The following is a 26,802-nucleotide window of genomic DNA, read 5'->3' on the forward strand; positions in this document are numbered from 1 at the left end:
TATGATGAAGAACCATGGCAGACAAAATCTTAACCAAGTGGTCGTGAGGAACATGTCAAATTTATGAACCTCTCAGAATACGCACTAGTACGCACCACTAATAGAAACCTCTTGGCCTGATGCAATGCTATGATACTCTTGCCAAAATGCAAAACCTCACTCTAATCATATGAGTACGTAAGACAAACTCAAATCGAGAAACACCCCATTTAAAAGTGTCAAAGTGTGAAAGACCAGGGAAGACTGAAGAGCTGTCACAGACTGGGGGAGACTGAGGAGCGGTAATAAGCAAATGCAAGGTGACACCCTAGGTGGGATTCTGGAACAGAAAGAGAACATTAGTGAAAACACTGGTGAAATTCCAAAGAGGTCTGTAGTTTAGTTAACAGTATCCCAACAACATAGGTTTCCTGCTTTCGATAACTGTATGACGGTTATGTAAGATGTAACATCAGAGGAAGCTGGATGAAGAGTGGAGGCTCTGGGTGGTGCAAACCGTTAACACACTTGGCTGCTAACCAAAAGGTCAGAGAGGCTCAAGTCCACCCAGGGGCACCTTGCAAGAGAGGCCTGGCAATCTACTTCTGAAAACTCAGCCACTGAACACCCCGTGGGGTACAGTTCTACCCTGACGCATAGTGGGTCACCGTAAGTCAGCATCAACTTGACAGCAAGCGGTGCTGCTGGATGACGAGTGTACTATTTTTGCAATTTTTCTATAGGTCTAAAATTAGTTCAAAATAAAAACTTAAAAAGTCTCTTGCTGCTGTTCTGTTTTGCAACCGTTTAAAACAGAACACTTAAGATCAGCTTCATTTTATCCCATTGTAACTTGAATTTAATACTGAAAAGAAAGCTATTTTCAAATTACAATTTAAAGCACTAAAGCTATATGGGCAACATAATTACATCTGGTGTTCAAGGAAGATATTAAAACATGTTATCAAACACTTTTTCTTTGCTTCTACCACCATCTTATTCTATGCGGAAAGACCTATTTGAAGGAAGTAGCACAAACCACAGAAACAGCAGCAGGCACAAAATGAAGTTTATGAACATGAAACACTATTTAATGACAGTACTCTTTAAAACTACATGTCTGCAAAGACTATCATGATAACATCACAATAATCCTATAATAAAGTTTTTTTTTTGGTGGGGGGGTTCAGAAAATCAACAAGTTTCATTAGCACTGAAGCCTAGCGACCCTATGTCACTGGCCCTGAAAGCTACACTCCTTCTTTAGGTTGTAACAATTCCTGATATCAAATTATGATACGAATGGAAATTTTTAAGACTTATTTTGTTCTTCAGACATCTGGCTCACAGTGTCTCTTGCTTACTTACGGATAGTTCTCAGACATTTTACATCATGAAGAGCAACTCTTCATCACCCTCCAGAAATTACCACCTTCACAGGTAACAGGTAACTCAAGATTTACGTAAGAATATAGCTATAACTAAAGTTTAAACCTTTGCCATTCAAAATATGTGCCTCAGACCAGCAAAATCAGTACCACCTAGAAACTTGTAAGAAATGCTGAATCTCATGCCAGACCCACAGGAAAAACACTCCCCATTAACATGTTACTCAAATGACTGCTGTGCCTATAACATTTTGAAGGGCACTGGTTGAAACCATTTTATTCTATTTAAAAAAAGAAAAGTTATCTTCTTTTTATGATTATCACAAGTAAATTTATCAAGTGCTTTTTACTTACATTGTTATAACCTCTTTACAAATACGATCTCATTGATCCACACTAAGATATCATGAGTTCTATTTTTGTAATCAGAAACCCTGGTAGTATAGTGGTTAAGCGCTACACTGCTAATCAAAAGGTCAGCAGTTCGAATCCACCAGGTGCTCCTTAGAAACCTGATGGAGCAGTTCTACTCTGTCCTATAGGGTCGCTATGAGTCGGAATCAAGTTGACGGCAGTGGGTGGGTTATTTTTGTTACCAACAGCCAAAACAAACTCAAACATACCAAGATAGTGAAGACCACCCAGGACTGGGTTACGTTTCATTCTGTTATACATGAGGTGGGGGGCTCCAGCACAAAAAGCTTACCTGAACAGCAGTCTGTGTGTGTGTGTGATTTGTAGTTATGTTTTGTTTGGGGTGGGATGGACTAAGAAGAAAACAGTTCCTAACTACAACATACGTGCACAGTTGATCAAAATTTACTAAAGAAGAAAAAAAACCTATATTTTTAGGAGACGTCGCAAAATCAGGCCCCTGTTCTGAACTATCCATTATCCAGTGAGGACTCAAAATCCCACCCTCTTATTAAAATACATATTCATCAAACTTTTACAGATAGGCTGTTCTAGTTACAAATAGCTTCTGCTTTTCTAGGACATAATTTCACTTTGTTTAAGCAAGAATTCATTAAAGAAGCTATAAATAACCTTTAAATATTTAGCCCTGAAGAGAGGGTGGACTGGCATTGATGGCTTATTTTAGCACCAATGCAGAATGCTGTGTGGAAGCTGCAGTATTTTAGCATGCATCAAGCTAACGATTAACACTTGCAGTGTAACTTTCAATGTTAGAATAAATGTCTATTTTAAATAGTTTTCCTAAAAGTAAATATTTTACTTCAGCTATTTACTAGTATGAAAGTAGCCTTATAGAATGAAATGTAGAAGATTAAAACACAAGAATTTTTGACTTAAAAAATTTAATTTTTAGCATCTAGACATCCTTCCCTTCTCCCAAAACCTCATTCCAGTTACAACCGCACACACGAAGGGAAAAGTGCCTGGGGAGTAGTAAGAACTCAAAGCTCCGTCGTGTGGTGTGTGTAGCATGTACATGAAAAAAAGACATTTCTATCTTCAATTCTCAATCACAAAGTTCACAACATTTTAGAGACCAAGTTCCATAAAATTTTTACTCGAAAAAAAAATGTTTGACAAAATACCATTCTTCCAATCAGAGAAACTTTCGCACAGGGTACGGGAAGCTTCCTGCCTCAGAGACTACAATATGACATTCAGGAGCAAGGGTGTTTTTAAATAGCTACCTAGCTGCAAAACCTACCAGAGAAGTAGGGTTTTTTTTTTTTTTAAAGTGCCTTTAAAATGCTGAAGCAAGTAATGAAATATAATTGTTGAATCTATTTGAAATTTTAAAAGTTTCTTTAAAATGGTCCATATGGTATGCACAACATCACAGCTGTTACAAAACTGCCTCTATTTAGTTCAAAACACAAAAACAATACATCTGAACAGTATTCTTTTATAATAATTCAAAATGCTGCCACTGCATCATAAGGTAAACTTAGACAAGAGTGTTGACAATATCCAGGAAATTAACAAAACAAGTGGAATATTAAAGTACTCAAATATTTACTTTAATTTTTTAATACCACTGATAAGGGTAAGACAGCTTGCTGCCAAATTAACTCAGGATGCCTTATTTCAAACTACACGAAACACATTTTGCTGTATGTATTCTAAACAAATGCAAAACTAGCTTTTAGGATATGAACTCCCATTTCCCAGGCAGGGCCTAGTTCTTCTGTTGCAATCTGGCAGCTTTGAACTTTGAAACTCTCTTGGTAGTTTCTTCGGATACTTCTGACAGAACTTCTTTTCGTTCTGGAATGGTGGGTAGCACAGGATGAGCAATGGCTGGGTGTGGTGTTAAGCAGGGTGATAAAAATTCTTTCTCTATTACAGTTCCAGAAAAAGCCTAGAAGAGAAAATTCAGAATAAGGTAACAAAATGGAAATAATAAGATTCCCAGAAAATCTTTATCCTGTATTCACCAATTAGACTAATTTCTTTTCTTTAAAAGTAAATTAGCAGGATTTTTCACATGGAAGAAAAACAATAATAACAAAATATAAACTGTTCAGAGAAATCAAGTACCTTTAAAATATTCCTTCGTTACACCCCAAATATAAGTACAGATTTGTAGAGTATACATGCAAGAAAACAAATGTAAAATGCATCTTTTATCTGGGATAAAACCTATGGATTTAAAAAAGTCCTCAACTTTCAGACATTCCATTTACACCCAGCTCATGCTGTAAAAAACAACGTATTAAACCCCAAAATGCTATCGAGGTGTCAAACTCAGGCTTTCCTGTATCAGCTGATGAATAAGCTGTCCTGCCTGGCCATGCTAGCTGCTAGCCAATAGCTTAGTTTCAGCAGTACTGACATCTCTTTGGTGGCATTCATTTATGCAATTATTTCAATATTTAGTTGTATTTTGCCTCAATTGTATTTAAGAGATAAGTAGAAAGCTGAAAACAAGTGCTGGTACTCCTAGGAATAAGCCTAGGCCTCAAGTTTAATACAATTAATTCAATGTGGCGATTATAAGAGGTTCCACAAAAAATGATTTTTTAATTTCAACTAGGTGTTTATTGGACTTAATCTCATCAACTATACGCTCGATTGGAACAAAATTAAATGTGTACGAAATGCTGGAAATATAATGAAAGACACATCTAAAACTCAAGGGACTGTTAGAAATTTTTCAGAAAAGACTTCTGGTATTTGGAATCTCTCCTTCTATCTTCCAAAACCTTACTATGTTCAAACTAAATTTCGAGGGAGGTGGAGCCAAGATGGCAGAATAGATAGGCGCTTCCGGCAAGCCCTATTACAATAAAGCCCTGAAAAAACAAGCGAAATGAGTATGTTTATGACAAGCTAGGAGCCCAGAACATCAAAGACAAACTTAGAAAATGAACTGAGGGGCAGGGAGAGGAAGAGATGGTTCAGAACCCATGAAGAGTTATCGGATCTGAATCGCGGGGAGCCCTCAGGCACCATTCCTGGGAGCAGCGGCGGCGCGCTGGTACTAGCATTAGGCCACAGTTTCCAAAGGAAGAAGCAGCCAGCCACACAGCCTACTCACACCTCTGGAACCAGGGAAGAATGGCGCTCTCAGCAAAACCTAACTACTTGCTTATATTTTACTGCGCCACTCCGCCCCCGCTCCCAAGCTGGATTCAGCGGCTGACTTCCCTGGGCCCGAGATAGGCCCTGCTGAGTGCCTACTGCCATCCTCCTGGCCTTGGAGAAGGAATAAATTTGCAATTGGGGGAAAAGATAATTTGCCAGCTCCACTAACTGGGGGAGCTCAAACAGAAGCAGCTCCTGTCCAAGTATAAACCGTCCGTGGACTTTGAGTACCTTTCCCCTCTGCATGGACTTCTGTGGGCCTTTTTCAGGAGACTAAGCCCTTGTTGGCAGACTCCATCCGTTTCAGATGTGCTGCAGAGAGGTGGGTGTTTGAGGTTTGATGTTGCTTTGCCTATTTAACAGGGTGCTCACCTATCCAACAGGGTGCTCACCTATCCACATCAGGGGCCTAAGGACTGGTAGCTCCACTCAGGTCACCCAGCCACCTGTCAACAGGGGTCCAGGAATAACTGGCACCTCCCAGTCCTTACAATCAAAAACATTGGGTGCCCATGGTCCGTGTGCAGAACCCACCCACCTGTATGCTCTAGGGAACAGGGAAATACTTTCCTCAGAGACACGTGGGAGACAATTCTCAACCCCCTGCCTAGTTCAGAGTATGACCCACTGCTGCAACCAGATACTGGTACCTACACCGATCACTCCTGCCCCTCTAAGACTGTAGGACAGAGCCTGTACCATGCACTTGATGATCAGCTACCTGAACACCTGAGCTGAATTCATACAAGAAAAGTGAATAGAATCCTAGACTGATATGACTGATAAAAGCTCTAGCCATCTGGGGATAGGACGTCAGAGCTCCAAAGGTAAAAATAATCAAGCTACCTCCCTCAAGCAAACCATGTGGGCACATCAAAACAAAACAAAGCAAGAAGCTACGACACAGTAAGCAAGCATAACATAAACTAATTCAGGAATTTATAGATGGTTCAGAGACAACAGTCAGTATCAAGTCACATAAAGAAACAGACCATGAGCGCCTCAACAAGCTCTCAAAACAAAGAATCAAGGGATCTTCTAGATAAGTGCGTTCTTGGAATTACCAGAGGCAGAACACACAAGATTAATATACAGAACCCTTCAAGGCATCAGGAAGGAAACAACGCAATACACAGAACAAGCCAAGGAACACACAGATAAAGCAATTGAAGAAATCACAAAGATTATTCAGGAACATAAGGAAAAATGTAATAAGCTGGAAAAATCCATAGACAGACAGCAATCAGAAATTCAGAAGATTAACAATGAAATTACAGAAGTAGACAACTCAAGAGAAAGTCAGAGGAGCAGAATTGAGCAAGTACAAGCCAGAATTTCTGAAATCGAAGATAAATCACTTGGCACTAATATATTTGAAGAAAAATCAGATAAAAGAATTTTTAAAAATGAAGACACCTTAAGAATCATGTGGGAGTCTATCAAGACAAATGACCTATGAGAGAATGGAGTACCAGAACAGGGATGAATAATAGAAAATACCGACAGAATTGTTCAAGATTTCTTGGAAGAAAACTTCCCTGATATCGTGAAAGATGAGAAGATATCTATCCAGGATGCTCAACGAACTCTGTATAAGGTAGATGTTAAAAGAAAGTCACCAAGACATATTATACTCAAACTTGCCAAAACCAAAGACAAAGAGAGAAATTTAAGAGCAGCTAGGAATAAACAGAAAGTCGCCTACAAAAGAGAGCCAATAAGAATAAGCTCGGAGTACCCGGCAGAAACTATGCAGGCAAGAAGGCAATGGGAGGACTTACATAAAAACTTAAAGGAAAAAAATTGCCAGCCAATAATCATATATCCAGCAAAACTGTCTCTCAAATATGAAGGTGAAATTAGGACATTTCCAGATAAACAGAGGCTTTATCAAACCAAAACTACAAGAAATACTAAAGGCAGTTCTTTGGTTAAAAAATCAATACTATCAGGTATTAACCCAAGACTAGAACACTGGGCAGAGCAAGCAGAGGTCCAGCCAGAGTGAGAAATCACAAAAATGAATCAAGATTAAAAGAAAACACTAAAAACTGGGTAACACCGATGTTATTCTGTGAAAGAAGACAACATTAAAAAAATAATGAGGGACTAAGAAATGGAGTCATACACCTTCCATATGGAAAGGAACATACGGCAATACAAAGAAGTAGAAGTTAGGTTTAAATTTAGAAAAACAGGCATAAGTAATAAGGAAAACACAAAGGAGAAAAACTATCCTAGTCATCAAAATAAAATACAAGAATAAAATACAGACTCAGCAGAAACAAAATCAACAACAACAAATATGAGGAAAGGACAATATATCATCTATTCAGCACATAAAATTAAGTGGGAAAAAGAAACTGTCAACAACACACAAAAAAAACACATCAAAATGATAGCACTAAATTCATATCTATCCATAATTACCCTGAATGTAAATGGACTAAATCCACCGATAAAGAGACAGAGAGTGGGAGAATGGATTAAAAAACAGGATCCTTCCATATACTGCCTACAAGAGACACATCTTAGACTTAGAGACACAAACAAATGAAAACTCAAAGGATGGAAAAAAATATATCAAGCAAACAACAACCAAAGAAGAGAAGGAGTGGCAATATTAATTTCTGACAAAACAGACTTTAAAGTTAAATCCAACAGAAAGGATAAGGAAGGACACTGTAAAATGACAAAAGGGACAATATACCAAGAAGATACAACCATGTTAAATATTTATGCACCCAACGACAGGGCTGCAAGATACATAAAACAAACTCTATCAGCACTGAAAAGTGAGATAGACAGCTCAACAATAATAGTAGGAGACTTCAATACACCACTTTTGGTGAAGGACAGGACATCCAGAAAGAAGCTCAATGAAGACACGGAAGATCTAAATTCCACAATCAAACAACTTGACCTCACAGACATGTACAAACACTCCACCCAACAGCAACCAAGTATACTTTCTTTTCTAGTGCACATGGAACACTCTCTAGAATAGACCACGTATTAGGTCATAAAGCAAGCCTTAGCAGAATCCAAAACACTGAAATATTACAAAGCATCTTCTCTGACCATAAGGCCATAAAAAGTGGAAATCAATAACAGGAAAAGCAGGGAAAAGAAATCAAACACTTGGAAACTGAGCAATACCCTACTCAAAAAAGGCTGGATTATAGAATACATTAAGGATGCAATAAAGAAATTCAGAGAATCCAATGAGAATGAAAACACTTCCTATCAGAACCTTTGGGACACAGCAAAAACAGCACTCAGAGGTCAATTTATATCAATAAACGCACGCATACAAAAAGAAGAAAGGGCCCAAATCAAAGAATTATCCCTACAACTTGAACAAATAGAGAACAACAAAAGAAACCCTCTGGCACCAGAAGAAAACAAATAATAAAAATCAGAGCTGAACTAAATGAAATAGGAAATGAAAACCACTGAAAGAATTAACAAGACCAAAAGCTGTTTCTTTGAAAAAAGCAACAAAATTGAGAAACCACTGGCCAAACTGACAAAAGAAAAACAGAAGAGGAAGGGAATAACCTGAATAAGAAATGAGATGGGCAATATTACAACAGACCAAACTAAATTTTGACATGTAAAATTTTCATACATATTTTGCTTCCCTTTGTAAAATCAGTTTTCAAAATTCATTAATACAAGTCTTTAATAGTTCAAAAAACCATCCTCTAGGCGGAGCCAAGATGGCGGAGCCAAGACAGCGGATGGACAGACGCTTCCGGTGAGCCCTCTTTACAACAAAGACCCAAGAAAACTTTATGACAAGCTGGGAGCCCTGAGCATCAAAGGCAAGCTTAGACAACGAACTGAGTGGCAGGGAAAGGAAGAGACCGTTCAGAAGTGGAGAGGAGTTACCGGACCAGAATCGTGGGGAGCCCTCAAGCACCATTCCCAGAGTGGCGGGAGCGGTGCCAGTGGCGGTAGGCTAGTACTAGCGTTCAGCTGAAGTTTCCTCAAGGAGAAGCAGCCAGCCACACAGCCTACTCACACCTCTGGAACCTGAGGAGAATGGCGCTCTTGGCAAAAGCTAAGTGCTTGCGTATATTTTACCGACCCCCCGCCCCAAGCCAGCTTCAGCAGCTGAATCCCTGGGCCTGAGATAGACCCTGGTGAGCACCTAGAGCCATCCTCTCGGCCTTGGGGAAGGAAAAAATTTGCAACTGGGGAAAAAGATAATTTACTAGCTCCATTAACCGGGGGAACTCAGGACAGAAGTGGCTCCTGTCCAGGCATAAACCATCCGTGGACCATGAGCACCTTTCCCTTCTGCACGGACCTGTGTGGGACTACTTCGGGAGAATAGGCCCTTGTTGGCAGACTCCAACCATTTCAGCTGTGCAGTGGAGAGGTGGGTGTTTGATGTTTGACAATGCTTTGCCTATTAAACAAGGTCCTCACCTACCCACATCAGGGACCTAAGGACTGGTAGCTCCACTCAGGTCACCCAGCCACCTGTGACAGGGGTCCAAAGATAACTGGTACCTCCAAGTCCTTACAACCAAAAATGTTAGGTGCCCATGGTCCCTCTGCAGAACCCACCCACCAGCATGCTTTAGGGACCAGAGACACGTTTTCCTCAGAGACACCTGGGAGTTGGTTCTCAGTCCCCTGCCTTGTTCAGAGCGTGATCCCCTGCTGCAATCAGATACAGGTATATACGCAAATCACCCCTGCACCTCTTAAGACTGTAGGACAGAGCCTGTACCACACACCTGATGATCAGCTACCTGGAAACCTGAGCTGAATTCATACAAGAAAACTGAATGGACTCCTAGACTGATATACCTGATAACTGCTCTAGCCAGCTGGAGACGGGACACCACAGCTCCAAAGGTGAAAATAATCAAGCTAGCTCACTCAAGCAAACCATAAGGGTATACCAAAACAAAACAAAGCAAGCAGCTACAACACACTAAGCAAGCATAAACTAATACAATAACTTATAGATGGCTCAGAGACAACAGTCAATATCAAATCACATAATGAAACAGATCATGATCACCTCGACAAGCTCTCAAAACAAAGAATCCAGGAATCTTCTAGATGAAAGTGCATTCCTGGAATTACCAGATGCAGAATACAAAAGTTTAATATACAGAACACTTCAAATCATCAGGAAGGAAATGAGGCAATATGCACAAGAAGCAAAGGAACACACAGATAAAGCAACTGAAGAAATTAGAAAGATTATTCAGGAACATAATGAAAAGTTTAATAAGCTGGAAAAATCCATACATAGACAGCAATCAGAAATTCAGAAGATTAACAATAAAATTACAGAATTAGACAACTCAATAGAAAGTCAGAGGAGCAGAACTGAGCAAGTAGAAGCTAGAATTTCTAAATTCGAAGATAAATCACTTGGCACTAATATATTTGAAGAAAAATCAGATAAAAGAAGTTAAAAAAATACAGAAACCTTAAGAATCATGTGGGACTCTATCAAGAAAAATAACCTACGAGTGACTGCAGTACCAGAACAGGGAGGGATAACAGAAAATACAGAGAAAATGGCTGAAGATTTGTTGGTAGAGAACTTCCCTGGTATTGTGAAAGATGAGAAGATATCTATCCAAGATGCTCATCGAACTCCACATAAAATAGATGTAGAAAGTCACCAAGACATATTATACTCAAGCTTGCCAAAACCAAAGATAAAGAGAGAATTATAAGAGCAGTAAAGGATAAACAAAAACTCACTTACAAAGGAGAGCCAATAAGATTAAACTCGGACTATTCGGCAGAAACTATGCAGGCAAGAAGACAATGGGATGACATATTTAAAAAATTGAAGGAAAAAAACTGCCTGCCAAGAATCATATATCCATCAAAACGGTCTCTTAAATATGAAAGTGAAATTAAGACATTTCCAGATAAACACAAGCTGAGGGAATTTGTAAAAATCAAACCAAAACTACAAAACATACTAAAGGGAGTTCTTTGGTTAGAAAATCAATACTATCAGGTATCAACCCAAGACTACAACACTAGGCAGCGCAGCCAGAAGTCAACCCAGACAGGGAAATAAAAAAAAACAAAGCAAGATTATTTAAAAAAAAAAAAAAGGTCCAACAGGGTAACAGCAATGTTACTATATAAAAGAAGAGAAAATTAAAACAATAAAGAGGAACTAAGAAATATAATCATACACCTTCCATATGGAGAGGAAGATATGGCGATACAAAGAAATAAAAGTTAGTTTTAAATTTAGAGAAATAGGGGTAAACAGTAAGGTAACCACAAAGGAGACAAACTATCCTACTTATCAAAATACAATACAAGGGAAAAATACAGACTCAGCAGAAACAAAATTAACAACAACAAATATGAAAAAGGACAATATATAAAGAAAATCTACTCAGCACAAAAAATCAACTGGGAAAAAGAAACTGTCAACACACAAAAAAACACATCAAAATCACAGCACTAAATTCACACCTATCCATAATTACCCTGAATGTAAATGGACTGACTAAATGCACCAACAAGGAGACGGAGAGTGGCAGAATGGATTGAAAAACAAGATCCGTCTATATGCTGCCTACAAGAGACACACCTTAGACTTAGAGACACAAACAAATGAAAACTCAAAGGATGGAAAAATATATATCGAGCAACCCAGTCCATAATCAAATGAACAGGAGTGGCAATATTAATTTCTGACAAAATAGACTTTAAAGTTAAATCCATCAGAAAGGATAAGGAAGGACACGATATAATAACTAAAGGGACAATACACCAAGAAGATATAACCCTGTTAAATATTTATACACCCAATGACAGGGCTGCAAGATACATAAAACAAACTCTATCAGCACTGAAAAGTCAGATAGACAGCTCAACAATAATAGTAGGAGACTTCAATACACCACTTTCGGTGAAGGACAAGACAGCCGGAAAGAAGTTCAATGAAGACACGGAAGATCTAAATTCCACAATCAAACAACTTGGCCTCATACACATATACGAACACTCCATCCAACAGCAACCAAGTATAATTTCTTTTCTAGTGCACATGGAACATTCTCTAGAATAGACCACATATTAGGTCATAAAGCAAGCCTTAGCAGAATCCAAAACACTGAAATATTACAAAGCATCTTCTCTGACCATAAGGCCATAAAAGTGGAAATCAATAACAGGAAAAGCAGGCAAAAGAAATCAAACACTTGGAAACTGAACTCAAAAAAGACTGGATTATAGAAGATATTAAGGATGGAATAAAAAAATTCAGAGAATCCAATGAGAATGAACACACTTCCTATCAGAACCTTTGGGACACAGTAAAACCGATGCTCAGAGGCCAATTTATATCAATAAACGCACACATCCAAAAAGAAGAAAGGGCCAAAATCAAAGAATTATCCCTACCACTTGAATGAATACACAGAGAGTGACAAAAGAAACCCTCTGGCACCAGAAGAAAACAAATAAAAATCAGAGCTGAACTAAATGAAATAGAAAACAGAAAAACAATTAAAAGAATTAACAAGACCAAAAGCTGCTTTTTTGAAAAAAATCAACAGGATTGATAAACCACTGGCCAACCTTACAAAAGAAAAAATAGGAGAGGAACCAAAAAACCCAAGTAAGAAATGAGACAGGGGTATTACAACAGACCCAACTAAAATTAAAAGAATCATATCAGATTACTATGAAAAACTATACTCAAACAAATTTGAAAACCTAGAAGAAATGGATGAATTCCTAGCAACACACTACCTATTTAAACTAACAGAAAACAGACGCAGAAGAACTAAATAGACCCATAACAAAAGAAGAGCTTGAAAAGGTAATCAAAAAACTCCCAACAAAAAAAGCCCTGGTCCGGGAGGCTTCACTGCAGAGTTCTACCAAACTTTCAGACAAGAGTTAACACCACTACTACTAAAGGTATTTCAGAGCATAGAAAAGGATGGAATACTACCAACCTCTTCTTATGAAACCACTATATCCCTGATACCAAAACCAGGTAAAGACACCACAAGAACAGAAAATTATAAACCTATATCCCTCATGAACGTAGATGCAAATATCCTCAACAAAATTCTAGCCAATAGAATTCAACAACATTAAAAAAAAAATAATAATTCACCATTACCAAGTGGGATTCATACCAGGTATGCAGGGATGGTTCAACATTAGAAAAACAATTAATGTAATCCACCACATAAATAAAACAAAAGACAAGAATCACATGATTTTATCAATTGATGCAGAAAAGGCATTTGACAAAGTTCAACGCTGATTCATGATAAAAACTCTCAGCAAAATAGGAATAGGAGAATTCCTCAACATAATAAAGGGCATTTATATGAAGCCAACAGCCAACATCACCCTAAATGGAGAGAGCCTGAAAACATTCCCATGTTAAGATCAGGAACCAGACAAGGATGTCCTTTATCACCACTCTTATTCAACATTGTGCTGGAAGTCCTAGCCAGAGCAATTAGGCTAGATAAAGAAATAAAGGGCATCCAGATTGGCAAGGAAGAAGTCAAAGTATCTCTATTTGCAGATGACATGATCTTATACACAGAAAACTCTAAGGAATCCTCCAGAAAACTACTGAAACTAATAGAAGAGTTCGGCACAGTATCGGGATACAAGACAAACATACAAAAATCAGTTGGATTCCTCTACACCAACAAAAAGAACATCGATGAGGAAATCACCAAATCAATGCCATTTACAGTAGCCCCCAAGAAGATAAAATAAACTTAGGAATAACTCTTACCAGAGATGTAAAAGACTTATACAAAGAAAACTACAGTACACTTCTGCAAGAAACCAAAAGAGACTTACCTAAGTGGAAGAACATACCTTGCTCATGGAAAGAAGACTTAATATTATAACAATGTCTATTCTACCAAAAGCAATCTATACATTTAATGCAATTCCGATCATAATCCCAAGGACATTCTTTAATGAGATGGAGAAACAAATCACCAACTTCATCTGGAAGGGAAAGAGGCCCTGGATAAATAAGGCATTACTGAAAAAGAAGAACAAAGTGGGAGGCCTTACTTTACCTGATTTTAGAACCTATTATACCGCCACAGTAATCAAAACAGCCTGGTACTGGTACAACAAGAGATACATGGACCAATGGAACAGAATTGAGAATCCAGACATTAATCCATGCACATATGAGCAGCTGATATTCGACAAAGACCCCAAAACAGGTAAACAGGGAAAAGACAGCCTTTTTAACAAATGGTGCTGGCGTAACCGGATATCCATCTGCAAAAAAATGAAACAAGACCCATACCTCACTCCATGCACAAAAACTAACTCAAAATGGATCAAAGACCTAAATATAAAATCTAAAACGATAAAGATCATGGAACAAAACATAGGGACAACGTTAGGAGCCCTAATACACGGCATAAACAGAATGCAGAAAAAAACTAGAAAACTGGGAGCTCCTAAAAATCAAACACCTATGCTCATCCAAAGACTTCACCAAAAGTGTAAAAAGACTACCTACAGACTGGGAAAAAGTTTTTAGCTATGACATTTCTCATTTGCACCTGATCTCTAAAATCTACATGATGCTACAAAAACTCAACTGCAAAAAGACAAATAGCCCAATTAAAAAATGGGCAAAAGATACGAAATAGACACTTCACTAAAGAAGATATTCAGGTAGTTAACAGTTATATGAGGAAATGTTCACGATCATTAGCCATCAGAGTGACAAAGATCAAAACTACAATGAGATTTCATCTCACTCCAACAAGGCTGGCATTAATCCAAAAAACACAAAATAATAAATGTTGGAGAGGCTGTGGAGAGATTGGAACACTTCTACACTGCTGGTGGGAATGTCAAATGGTACAACCACTTTGGAAATCGATTTTCGCACTTGCTTAAAAAGCTAGAAATAGAACTACCATACGATGCAGCAATCCCACTCCTTGGAATATATCCTAGAGAAATAAGAGCCTTTACACGAACAGATATATGCACACCCATGTTTACTGCAGTACTGTTTACAATAGCAAAAAGATGGAAGCAACCAAGGTGCCCATCAACAGATGAATGGATAAGTAAATTATGGTACATTCACACAATGGAATACTACGCATTGATAAAGAATAGTGAGGAGTCTCTGAAACATTTCATAACATGGAGGAACCTGAAGGCATCATGCTGAGTGAAATGAGTCAGTTGCAAAAAGGCAAATATTGTATAAGACCACTATTATAAGAACTTGAGAAACAGTTTGAACTGAAAGAAAACATTCTTTTGTGGTTATGAGAGGGGGGAGGGAGGGAGGGAGAGTGGGAGAGGAGCATTCACTAACTACTTTAGGTGAAGGGAAAGACAGCACACAATACAGGGGAGGTCAGCACAATTGGACTAAACCAAAAGCAAAGAAGTTTCCTGAATAAACTGAATGCTTCGAAGGCCAGCGTAGCAGGGGCAGTGGTCTGGGGACCCTGGTTTCAGGGGACATCGAAGTCAATTGGCATAATAAAATCTATTAAGAAATCATTCTGCATCCCACTTTGAAGAGTGGCGTCTGGGGTCTTAAATGCTAGCAGGCAGCCATCTAAGATGCATGAATTAGTCTCAACCCACCTGGATTAAAGGAGAATGAAGAACACCAGACACAAGGCGATTACGAGCCCAAGAGACAGAAACGTCCACATGAACCAGAGACTACATCATCCTGAGGCCAGAAGAACTAGATGGTGCCCGGCTACAACCGATGACTGCCCTGACAGGGAACACAACACAGAACCCCTGAGGAAGCAGGAGAGCAGTGGGATATAGACCTCGAATTCTTGTAAGACCAGACTTAATGATCTGAGACTGGAAGGACCCTGGTGGTCATAGGCCCCAGACCTTCTGTTGGCCCAGGACAGAAACCATTCCTGAAGCCAACTCTTCAGACATGGATTGGACTGGACAATGGGTTGGAGAGGGATGCTGGTGACGAGTGAGCTTCTTGGATCAGGTGGACACTTGAGACTATGTTGGCATCTCCTGCCTGGAGGGGAGATAAGAGGGTAGAGGGGGTTAGACGCTGGCAAAATGGACACGAAAAGAGAGAGTGGAGGGAGAGAGCAGGCTGTCTCATTAGGGGGAGAGTAATTGGGAGCGTGTAGAAAGGTGTATATGGGTTTTTGTGTGAGAGACTGACTTGATTTGTACACTTTCACTTAAAGCGCAATGAAAATTATTAAAAAAAAAAAACCATCCTCCCCAACCTCACCGTACCACTGAAACCAAAAAACAAAGCACTTTCCCTCCCTCCCACAATACTCTGAAACCTTGGGCAGAATCCAGATCTTAAAAGACGCTCTAAGCTAACTTCACTAAAAACCCCATTTTACCATGATGAGCATGCATCCTTCTTAGTATATTTAAAATGCTTTTGAAAAAGAGACAATATTTTAAAATTAAAAAATAATAATAATAATACTGAAAAGACTGTTATGGACTGAATTGTATTCCCCAAAAATATGTGTCAACTTGGCTAGGCCATGATTCCCAGTTTTGTGTGACTGTCCATCATTTTGTCATCTGATGTAATTTTCCTATATATTGTAAATCCTACCTCTATGAAAAAGCAAAGAGGTCACCTTGAAGACTAAGGTGCGCCTGACCCACGCCATGGTATTTTCAATCGCATCATATGTATGTGAAAGCTGGACAGTGAGTAAGAAAGACTGAAGAATTGCTGCCCTGAATTGTGGTGTTGGTGAAGAATACTGAATATACCATGGACTGCCAAAAGAATGAAATCTGTCTTAGAAGGAGTACAACCAGGATGCTCCTTAGGAAGTTAAGGATGGCGAGACTGCATCTTACATAGTTTGGACGTGTTGTCAGGAAGGATCAGTCCCTGGAGAAGGACATCAAGCTTTGCAAAGTACAGGGTCAGCAGAAAAGAGAAAGACCCTCAATGAGGTGCACTGACACAGTGACTGCAACAATGAGCTCAAGCATAACAAGGACTGTAAGATGCCACGGGACTGGGCAGTGTTTTGTTCTGTTGTACACAGGGTGGCTATGAGTTGGAACTGACTGGAGGGCGCCTAACAACAACACCTCTATGACGTTAATGAGGCAGGATTAGAGGCAGTTATGTTAATGAGGCAGAACTCAATCTATAGGATTAGGCTGCTCTTAAATCAATCTCTTTTGAGATATAAAAGAAGCTAGCAGAGGGACGGGAACCTCACACTACCAAGAAACAAGAGCCAGGAAAATAGCGCATTCTTTGGACACAAAGTCCCTGTGCTAAGAAACTCCTTGACCAAGAAAGATTGATAACAAGGATCTTCCCTCAGGGCCAACAGAAAGAGAAAACCTTCTTCTGGAGCTGGCACCCTGAATTTGGTCTTCTAGCCTCCGAAACTGTGAGTACTAAATTTTTCTTTGTTAAAGCCATCCACTTGTGGTACTTACATTACAGCAGCACTAGAGAACTAAGACAGGCTCTTTCAAAGTAACTGCCATTCTCATGAACTACTTTGGTGTTAAAAAATTTATAGCATCTATATACTACGTTCTACTCCGTCCTGTAGGGTCGCTATGAGTTGGAATCGACTCGAGGGCACTGGGTTTATATACTAAATGATCAATACAAAGTGCAAAGCTAACAAGAGCGAAATGTAAACAAGTTCCAGATTCTAGCTCTAGCTATACCACGACTACCATAAGACCTTAGAAACACCTAACTTTCAAATACTTAAAAATGGCAAAAGTCTACATCCATTACCTGTTTTCTGACAATAGAGAAAGCTATCAGATAAGTTAGAATACTTAAAATGTTAATGATTTCCAACCCCAATTACCCAAGGATCATTTAGTACAAGGAGTGGAATTTGTATACATACACGTACATTTTTTATCTGTACTTGACTGTATAGACAAATAGGTATACCAGTATGATACAGGTATGAGTTTCCAGTCTTCCTAACTGCTGTTTAAATTGAAAACATAAAATACCTGCCAAAATGAAAGATTAAAAAAAAACAGTGTGGGTAAAATGGAAGTCACAGAGTCCAACTGTGTATTTCGTAGCCAGGAATTCTTACTTTTCGATCTCCCAGTTACCCCCTGCCTGCACATCAAATCATGTGCAATGTGCTGACTGAAAGAATAAATGTGTACCCTCATTTTTACAAGGAGAGGGTCCACAGCTTCCACCAGGTTGTGGAATGGTTCCGTAACCCGCCCCCCCCCGAGTTTAGTTTCATTGGCAGAGGCCAAAACAGAGGACTTTAGGTAATTATCTGCCATGTATATGTTTTTTACCTCAACCAAGGAATTTAAAAACTGACTACGGTCTGGTTAGTGGTCACTTATTTAAAATGAGCTGCTAAATGGTTTTCTAGTCGAAATTTAATACATACGCCAATTAAGGTATTTTAAAATCCCCATTTCACAGAAATAGAACTTGGCAGCAGGTAATACTTTCACAAAAGATTTTTTGAACTATTTTAGTATTGTAGTACCTGTATTGTATTTGTTGGTGACTATTAATTTTTACAAATTATTATTGAAGATGTACACATCTAGAATTAATTAGATCACTTGAGATAAAATACACGTAAATCGAAGAAGCTACGAGTTGAACAATGCCATCATCCAGTTAAAAAATTTATAATTATATAAAATAATTTAGGGACCCCAATAAAATGGTTTGTGGATCATACGTGGGAGATGAAACAGCTGCAATTTTAAAAAAGGACTCTTTTAGTGGGCAGCCTCACTCTACCTGATTTTAGAACATATTATACAGCCACAGTACTCAAAACAGCCTCATACTGGTACAACAACAGGCACACAGACCAATGGGACAGAACTGAGAACCCAGATATAAATCCATCCACATATGTGCAGCTGATATTTGACAACAGCCCAGTGTCAGTTAATTGGGGAAAAGATAGTCTTTTTAATAAATGGTGCTGGCATAACGATATCCATTTGCAAAAAAATGAAACAGGACCCATACCTCACACCATGCACAAAAACTAACTCCAAATGGATCAAAGACCTAAACATAAAGACTAAAATGATAAAGGTCATGGAAGAAAAAATAGGGATGTTAGGAGCCCTAATACATGGCTTAAACAGAATACAAAACATTACTAAAAATGACGAAGAGAAACCAGACAACTGGGAGCTCCTAAAAATCAAACACCTATGCTCATCCAAAGACTTCACCAAAAGAGTAATTAGACCACCTACAGATTGGGAAAAAATTTTCAGCTATGACATCTCCGACCAGCGCCTGATCTCTGAAATCTACATGATTCTGTTAAAACTCAACCACAAAAAGACAAAACAACCCAATTAAAAATTGGGCAAAGGATATGAACATGCACTTCACTAAAGAAGATATTCAGGTAGCTAACAGACACATGAGGAAATGCTCTCGATCATTAGCCATTAGAGAAATGCAAATTAAAACTACGATGAGATTCCATTTCACTCCAATGAGGCTGGCATTAATCCAAAAAACACAAAATAATAAATGTTGGAGAGGCTGTGGAGAGACTGGAACACTTATACACTGCTGGTGGGAATGTCAAATGGTACAATCACTTTGGAAATCGAGCTGGCATTTCCTTAAAAAGCTAGAAATAGAACTACCATACAACCCAGGAATCCCACTCCTCAGAATATATCCTAAAGAAATAAGAGCCTTTACACGAACAGATATATGCACACCCATGTTTATTGCAGCACTGTTAACAATAGCAAAAAGCTGGAAGTAACCAAGGTGTCCATCAATGGATGAACGGGCAAATAAATTATGGTATATTCACACAATGGAATACTACGCATCAATAAAGAACAGTGAAGAATCTGTGAAACATTTCATAACATGAAGGAACCTGGAAGGCATCATGCTGAGTGAAATTAGTCAGAGGCAAAAGGACAAATATTGTATAAGGCCACTATTATAAGGTCTTGAGAAATGGTTTAAACTGAGAAGAACACATTCTTTTGTGGTTATGAGAAGGGGGAGGGAGCGAAGGTGGGAGAGGGTTATTTACTGATTAGATAGTAGGTAAGAACTACTTTAGGTGAAGGGAAGGACAACACTCAATACAGAGGAGGTCAGCACAATTGGACTGGACCAAAAGCAAAGAAGTTTCCCTAATAAACTGAATGCTCCGAAGGTCAGCAGAGCAAGGGCGGGGGTTTGAGGACTATGGCTTCTGGGGACATCTAAGTCCATTGGCAAAATAAATTCTATTAAGAAAACATTCTGCATCCCACATTGAAGTGTGGCGTCTGACGTCTTAAACACTAGAAAGCGGCGATCTAAAACGCATCAATGTGTCTCAACCTACCTGGATCAAAGGAGAATGAAGAACACCAAGGTCACACGATAACTACGAGCCCAAGAGACAGAAAGGGCCACATGAACTAGAGACTACATCATCCTGAGACCAGAGAACTAGATGGTGCCCGGCCACAACCTATGACTGCCCAGACAGGGAGCACAACACAGAACCCCTGAGGGAACAGGAGAATAGTGGGATGCAGACCCCAAATTCTCATAAAAAGACCAGACTTAATGGTCTGACTAAGACTAGAAGAATCCTGGCGGTCATGGTCCCCAAACCTTCTGTTGCCCCAGGATAGGAACCATCCCCGAAGCCAACTCTTCAGACATGGATTGGACTGGGCAATGGGTTGGAGAGAGATACTGACGAGGAGTGAGCAACTTGCATCAGGTGGATACTTCGGACTGGCTGACTCATTAGGGGGAGAATAAGTTGGAGTATGTGATAAGGTGCATATACGTTTATATGTGAGAGACTGACTTGATTTGTAAACTTTCACTTAAAGCACAATAAAAATTATTTAAAAAAAAAAAAAAGGCCTCTTTTAAAGAAATGGAGCCCTGGTGGTCCAGTGGTTAACCGTTCACCTGCTAACCAAAAGGTCAGCCCTTCGAATCCACCGGCCGCTCCTTGGAAACCTAAGAGGCAGTTCTACTCTGTCCTATAGGGTCGCTATGAGTCAGAATCAACTTAGCAACAATGGGTTTTGTTTTGTTTTGTCTTAAAAAAAAAAGAACTATCTTTTCAACTCCAAAAATAACTATTTGAAAGAGGAAAAATGAATTATATGCTACCACCACCTTTTTATCTCTCAGAACAACAAAAACTGATCAGAGATACTGTATGAAGTAAAGCATTAACATGTACACAAACAAACCTCAGGTGTGCCGGGTATGGGTGAAAGTCTCCTTTGATAATCTTCTTCTTGTTGCTCCCCTTCCACAGTGTTCTCACTGGCGTCAGTGCAAGTGGCTTCTTCGTAGCTAACACTCCTCAACACCCCCCTTCTGTCGTCAAACTCAGCAGCACTGCTTTCGCTGGTGTCGCTACAAACACTGTTCTCTCTGCTTCGAGACTTCAGAATTGACTTACGAGGAAAATATTCTCCATTCACAATATCAACAAAGACTCTACAATATTTAAAAAAAAAAACTGTAAAACAGGATAAATTTACAGTGACTTATTTATAATATCTCTTCTAGGAATTAATCTGAAATGTTTTATTCAAACTTCAAAAATTTCACATTCACAATGAATTTTCCAGCCACAGAGGAAACATTTTGTATTATTTTGAAAAATTTGATTTTTTGCTTAATAAAATACAGCACATTATTTATAAGCATGTTCTGAGTGACAAGAGTTTGAGTTGCCAAAATTCTACACACAGAAGTAGAACTACAGGATATTTTTCACTATTTTACAAATACCGGTCGTGAAAACAATAGGTACTTTCAAATGGTAGCTTTCAAGACAGACCACAACAAAAACCTGAGATAGTATAAGGAACTTCCACTCTGTGAAAAGGTGAACCACACGCCAAGCATGTCAGTGCCGTGTAGGAAAGCAGCACCCCAGGCCACTAGGACCACAAACAATTATTTCTGAAGATAATGCACAAGATTTTCTGACTAGGCCAGCTGGGAATGTTTTCAAAAGTACTAGCAAAAGGGGGGAAAAAGTGAAAAAGCCACAGAACATTCCAACGGCTCTGGCAAGCTGGGGTGGCTGAGCAGCTCCAGGAAAACCCGTTGATGGACTAATAAGCTAAGCCCATCAGAATACCTCACCTGGCGACGAAGGCCCATGTCACACCCAACCTTTACCTGTAAGTGTTCACCTGTAACAGCCGGGAAGGGAGCACCAGATGGCCCCGTGGTCTGTGACGACCACTCACCTGTAAATGTCAGCAGGGGTCCTGATCGTGGGCAGCTCATGGGCAGAATGACCAGTGCCAGAGCTATTCTTCCGTTTACGTTTCGCTTCCTCCTTCTTTTCACTGAATTTTAAAGTGGTATTTTTTCCAGTATTTATTCGAACCTAAACATTTCACAGCAAAAATTATAATCCCTCTGAGAAATTAAATCAAGGCCAAAACCAGAACCAAAAAATTCTATAATTAAAGAAATAACTGTAAGAGAGGCAGTTTACATTTCTGATACCAGAATGACGCACACTGTCCGACAGGGTAAAAAAGGCCCTACCCCTACTTAGTAAAAAAGGTCACGGGATATGTCATACTTCCCAGCATTAAAGTACATCTTTTTTAATCACTAATCCTTGTCTCCAGTGACTTTACTATTGTATAGAAAGCAAAGCTCATCTAGACTAAAGGTTAGATTCCTTATAAGCGTTAACATTACCTCGTTACTTTGATAAAAGTTTTTGGCTACAAAACATGTATTTCAAAACAAAGGGTATAGTTAACCAAAACAAATTTTCAGTGACAATATAAAACTGAAGTCGTAATGCAGCATTAGACAGTACTTAACTACTTAGAATTTTCAAAAGACCTCTAATTTTTAGAAATTAAAGGACTAAAAAATATTTATTTAACCAACCCTGCTCAGGATTACTGTATCTTCTATGCCTACTCAGCATTTAAACCACACTTTCCACATTAATAACTGTTCTTTCCCATAATATTCCTGCAAATATTATTTACTCTTCCTGTTTTATAAAAATGAGAGAAACTTGAAAGCCTGGAAAAAGAATCACAAAGCAAACTTTTTCTACCTAATCATCTCAGTCATTTTTTTCCAAAGAATTTAGGAGACAGAGCTCTCTTTAGTGTATCGGAATGTTAAAAAAAAAAAAAAAAGGAAAGAAACCATATGATTATTTCACTTCATATTAAAGCAAGGGTAACTTAAGGAACCTAAGAAATATCGAATGTGTTAATTAAACATGTTTCATTAAATAATAATCACAGACCCTCGAGTCTGATATAGGCAATCCCTATAACGATACCCAGTGGTACAAGGAGCACCAAAATGAGACAAAGAAGTCCCTGTTTCATGACGAAACAGCTCTACGGTCTTCCAGGCCTCAAGTTCCCCTGAAAAAGACGCATTAGAAAGCTGAATTCCCAGTGGCTCTGCAGAGCAGTATACAGAGCAGGGAGAGGGCAAGGCAACGGGCTAGGTGCTGCAGCCTAGCCTTCCTTCAACCAAAGCCAACTTGCTCTGATCTGTTTTAAATACTGGGATTCTACATTAAGTATGGAGGAAACAAAAGGCTTTTGAAACTAAAGAAAAGCTTAAAAACCCTGTATAAGAAGATCTCTACAGTCAACCCCAGGCTCTAAAACGCCAAAATTCTAGAGTTATGATTACCCACAGATGCTTACATTTAATTTGTCAGAAAAGGAACTAATTTTTACTTTCTCCTTTTTGCTCATGATGCTCCTATTCATTTTATGCCCACATGGAAAACAACAACCTGGTATAATTAAAAATTAACCAATACAGTCACTTTAAACTTCCTAAACGCATCAAAACATCCGCAAGGTTAACTTCAGGATTCCTAAGAAAACTCTCTGGGGAAGGAATGAGAGGAGTTAAAGTAGCTGCCACTCAAATCAGATCCCTGCCAGACCCCAAACATCTCAAACTGTGGCTCAGAGAAGACTGGACCAATACTAGTTAGATTACTAGACTTTTTTTTTTAAGATAAATTGGTCAAAACAAGAGGCAAGAAGAGGTTTTCTTGTCTGGCACTATCAGCAGTGTTAACCACTGTTACTAATGTTCTTTTAAAGAATATCAAAAATGATATTTAATGCTCAAGTTATATGCAAACTAGCAAAAAAAAAATCAAAAATATACAAACCCTTTTAGGTTCAACAGTATGAGAAAAATATATTGTTGGTACAGAGTTATCTCCAGCCCCTAAAGCATCATGTTCATCTTCACTGTCACCATCTTCATCATCTTCATCATCATCATCATCGTCATTACTGTAATAAGAATCTGAACCATTCACTGAATGATGCAGCTGACTACTCGCTGGACCATTGATGAGTTCTGAGTTTGTAACATCCTGATGACAACTGCTGGGAATGACAACATCTGTTTCTCCGTGTGCCACGTTCACATCTGGGTTCTGACCCTCCTTTTCCTCTTCAGAAGATGTTGTATCTTCCCCATTTGCAATCACAGTATCAGGCCTACTAGTAAAGTAGATGAGACAAGATCAAAGACATACTAAAGTTTTACATACTTAGGGTATTACACATTTCATAGGTCATTTCAGTGAGTAAAAAAGCTTTTGAAGAAGAGTTTACAAGTAATTCATCATTCTCCACTAGAATTCTAGGTTAAAAAAGCAAAAATGTTCTAAAAGAATTAAGAAGGAAAAAAAAAAAAATCAGACCCAATCCTGTCGATTCCAACTCAGAGCAACCCTATGGGACAGAGCAGAACTGCCCCATAGGGTATCCAAGGAGCGGCTGGTGGATTTGAACTGTCAACCTTTTGGCTTAAGAACACAGAAAGAAAACACTAATTCCTGTAGCAATTGTGCAGGTTAGTTATTCAAGTACAAGCAAAAATAGGAGATGATCGCAAGAAGGATATTGGCCATACACAATAAATAATACAGGAAAAAAATATGGAGGAAATTCATAAAGAATATGCATTTCTGTTTAAAGACTAGAAATTAATGCCATAGAATGCACTCTTATTTTCTACCTATTTCTGTACTTGGGATAATTTGAAACAAAAAAAACCCTGCTGCCGTCAATTCTGACTCATAGTAACCCTACAGGACAGAGTAGAACCGCCTCACAGGGTTTCTAAAGAGCGGCTGGTGGACTCGGCTGGTGGAGTCAAACTGCCAATCTTTTGGTTAGCAGCCAAATGCTTAAACCACTGTGCCACCAGGCCTCTGCCAAACAAGCGTGTATTGTTGTAATTTTTAAAAATAAAGGATTTACACATATGCACATGAATGTATTTGTAATTAAACACCCACGTATATTTATCAGGCTTCATTCTATTAAAGATTTGAAGACTTTACAAAAATAACAAAGCCAAAAAGACAACAAAACCAAAATATCATACAAAACCAGAAAGAGAATCCTGACCAAGAAAAGCACCAGAGTCAAACTTGTTTAAAAAAATGAAACATCAGTTAATCCAAAAAGGACCTAAGAATTTATAGGTGAAATAAATAGGAACAATACATATCTTCTGTGCTTTGTGTCCTAGTTTTCACAGAAACTAATTAATAGCCGCAACAATGGGCTCAAGCATAACAAACTGTGAGGACAGCGCAGGACTGGACAGTGTTTTGTTCTGTTGAGCACAGGGTCGCTATGAGTCAGAACCGACTCAATGTCACCCAACAACAACAATTACGGCATATGGTACTTCATCTAAAGAAAATAATATAGAAACTTCTGTAGTAACAGACTTCACTTAGCACTCTGACAATTCTAAGTGGGTTCCAAAGTGTATTTTAAATAGCACTTTGGGTAAGTTTGTCATACACATGACCACCCGACCAGATTACAAATTACCTGCTCAACAAACAGAAAAGTTTAGAAAAGGAAAGGGAGATTAAATATTTTACGGCATTGATGTTGTCATTAGGTGCCATCAAGTTGGCTCCAATTCATAGCTATCTTCTGTGTAATAGAATAACAGAAAGTTTTCTTTCTAACAAATTCAATGACAGGGCAACATCTGAATGTAGTATGAAAACACTTCATTTAAATGATACATTAAAATTTAATATATAAAACATCCATAATTATTAAAATCAACTAAATGATATGTCCTATCACTTTATTATATAAAATATGGCTGAAATCTTGTAACAAAAAACAGGGATGTTGATTTTTAAGTATTTATGAACACACAGGCATGGCCGTGTGCATGAATATACAGCCCCAAAGTAAAATAGAGAATTAATACTTACCTTAGGGTGGGAGGATTAATGGTATTTTAATATCAATATTTATTTTTTTTATATATACTCACACACAGACTTTAATAATATGTTTTTTGGTATTTTCTTCAGTAAGCTTCTATTATTTTACTAATGAAGAAAAGAATTAATGAGAAAATGTATGTCCTGAGAAACAAATTCTCTTGAAAAATAATTTGCCATTAGGTACCTGTCGAGTTCACCCAGCAATTCTTCTTGTCTCTCTAGTTCTTCAAGTCGAGCCCACAGTTCCTTATCAGCAACCAATTCGTTGGATTTTATATCACTGACAAAATCTGCTGCAAAAATATCTGAAGTTTTTGGTTTGGAGTGAGGTTTATGAGCAATTCGGTGTTTTACTATCAAAAAAGAGAAAAAGACATATGTTTGTTAATACCAACTTTAAAGAAAGGCACAAACCTAGAATTAGTGAGACTTTTTTTTTAAGAGGGGGTTTTGGGATAGAGGAGGCATAGTCTTTAAGCCAGACAGGAGAACTTCAAGGCTGGATGTCTCTGAGGGCCCTGCTGCTCACAGTGTGGTCTGAGGACCAGCAGCACTGATACCCTGGGGGCATTTGAGAAGTC

At 38.6% G+C, this 26,802-nt stretch overlaps 1 protein-coding gene across 4 annotated transcripts in view; it reads right to left on the bottom strand.

Moving 5' to 3' along the window:
- Window positions 1-3,030: 3,030 nt before the first annotated feature.
- The window catches only part of URI1 (URI1 prefoldin like chaperone), a 109,050-nt gene continuing 85,278 nt past the window's right edge, over window positions 3,031-26,802 (bottom strand). For 3 of the 4 annotated variants that reach the window (XM_010596122.3, XM_064274110.1, XM_064274111.1), the window contains 5 exons: window positions 26,406-26,574; window positions 24,116-24,455; window positions 22,182-22,324; window positions 21,165-21,417; window positions 3,031-3,702 (listed from right to left, as the gene is read on the bottom strand). In XM_010596122.3, coding sequence (XP_010594424.1) covers window positions 3,520-3,702; window positions 21,165-21,417; window positions 22,182-22,324; window positions 24,116-24,455; window positions 26,406-26,574 — 1,088 coding nt within the window. In that variant the 3' untranslated portion in view covers window positions 3,031-3,519. The remainder of the gene's footprint in view (window positions 3,703-21,164; window positions 21,418-22,181; window positions 22,325-24,115; window positions 24,456-26,405; window positions 26,575-26,802) is intronic. The other variant, XM_010596124.2, reaches the window with a different exon arrangement.

Source organism: Loxodonta africana, chromosome 21 (assembly GCF_030014295.1).
Source record: "Loxodonta africana isolate mLoxAfr1 chromosome 21, mLoxAfr1.hap2, whole genome shotgun sequence".
Taxonomy (NCBI): domain Eukaryota; kingdom Metazoa; phylum Chordata; class Mammalia; order Proboscidea; family Elephantidae; genus Loxodonta; species Loxodonta africana.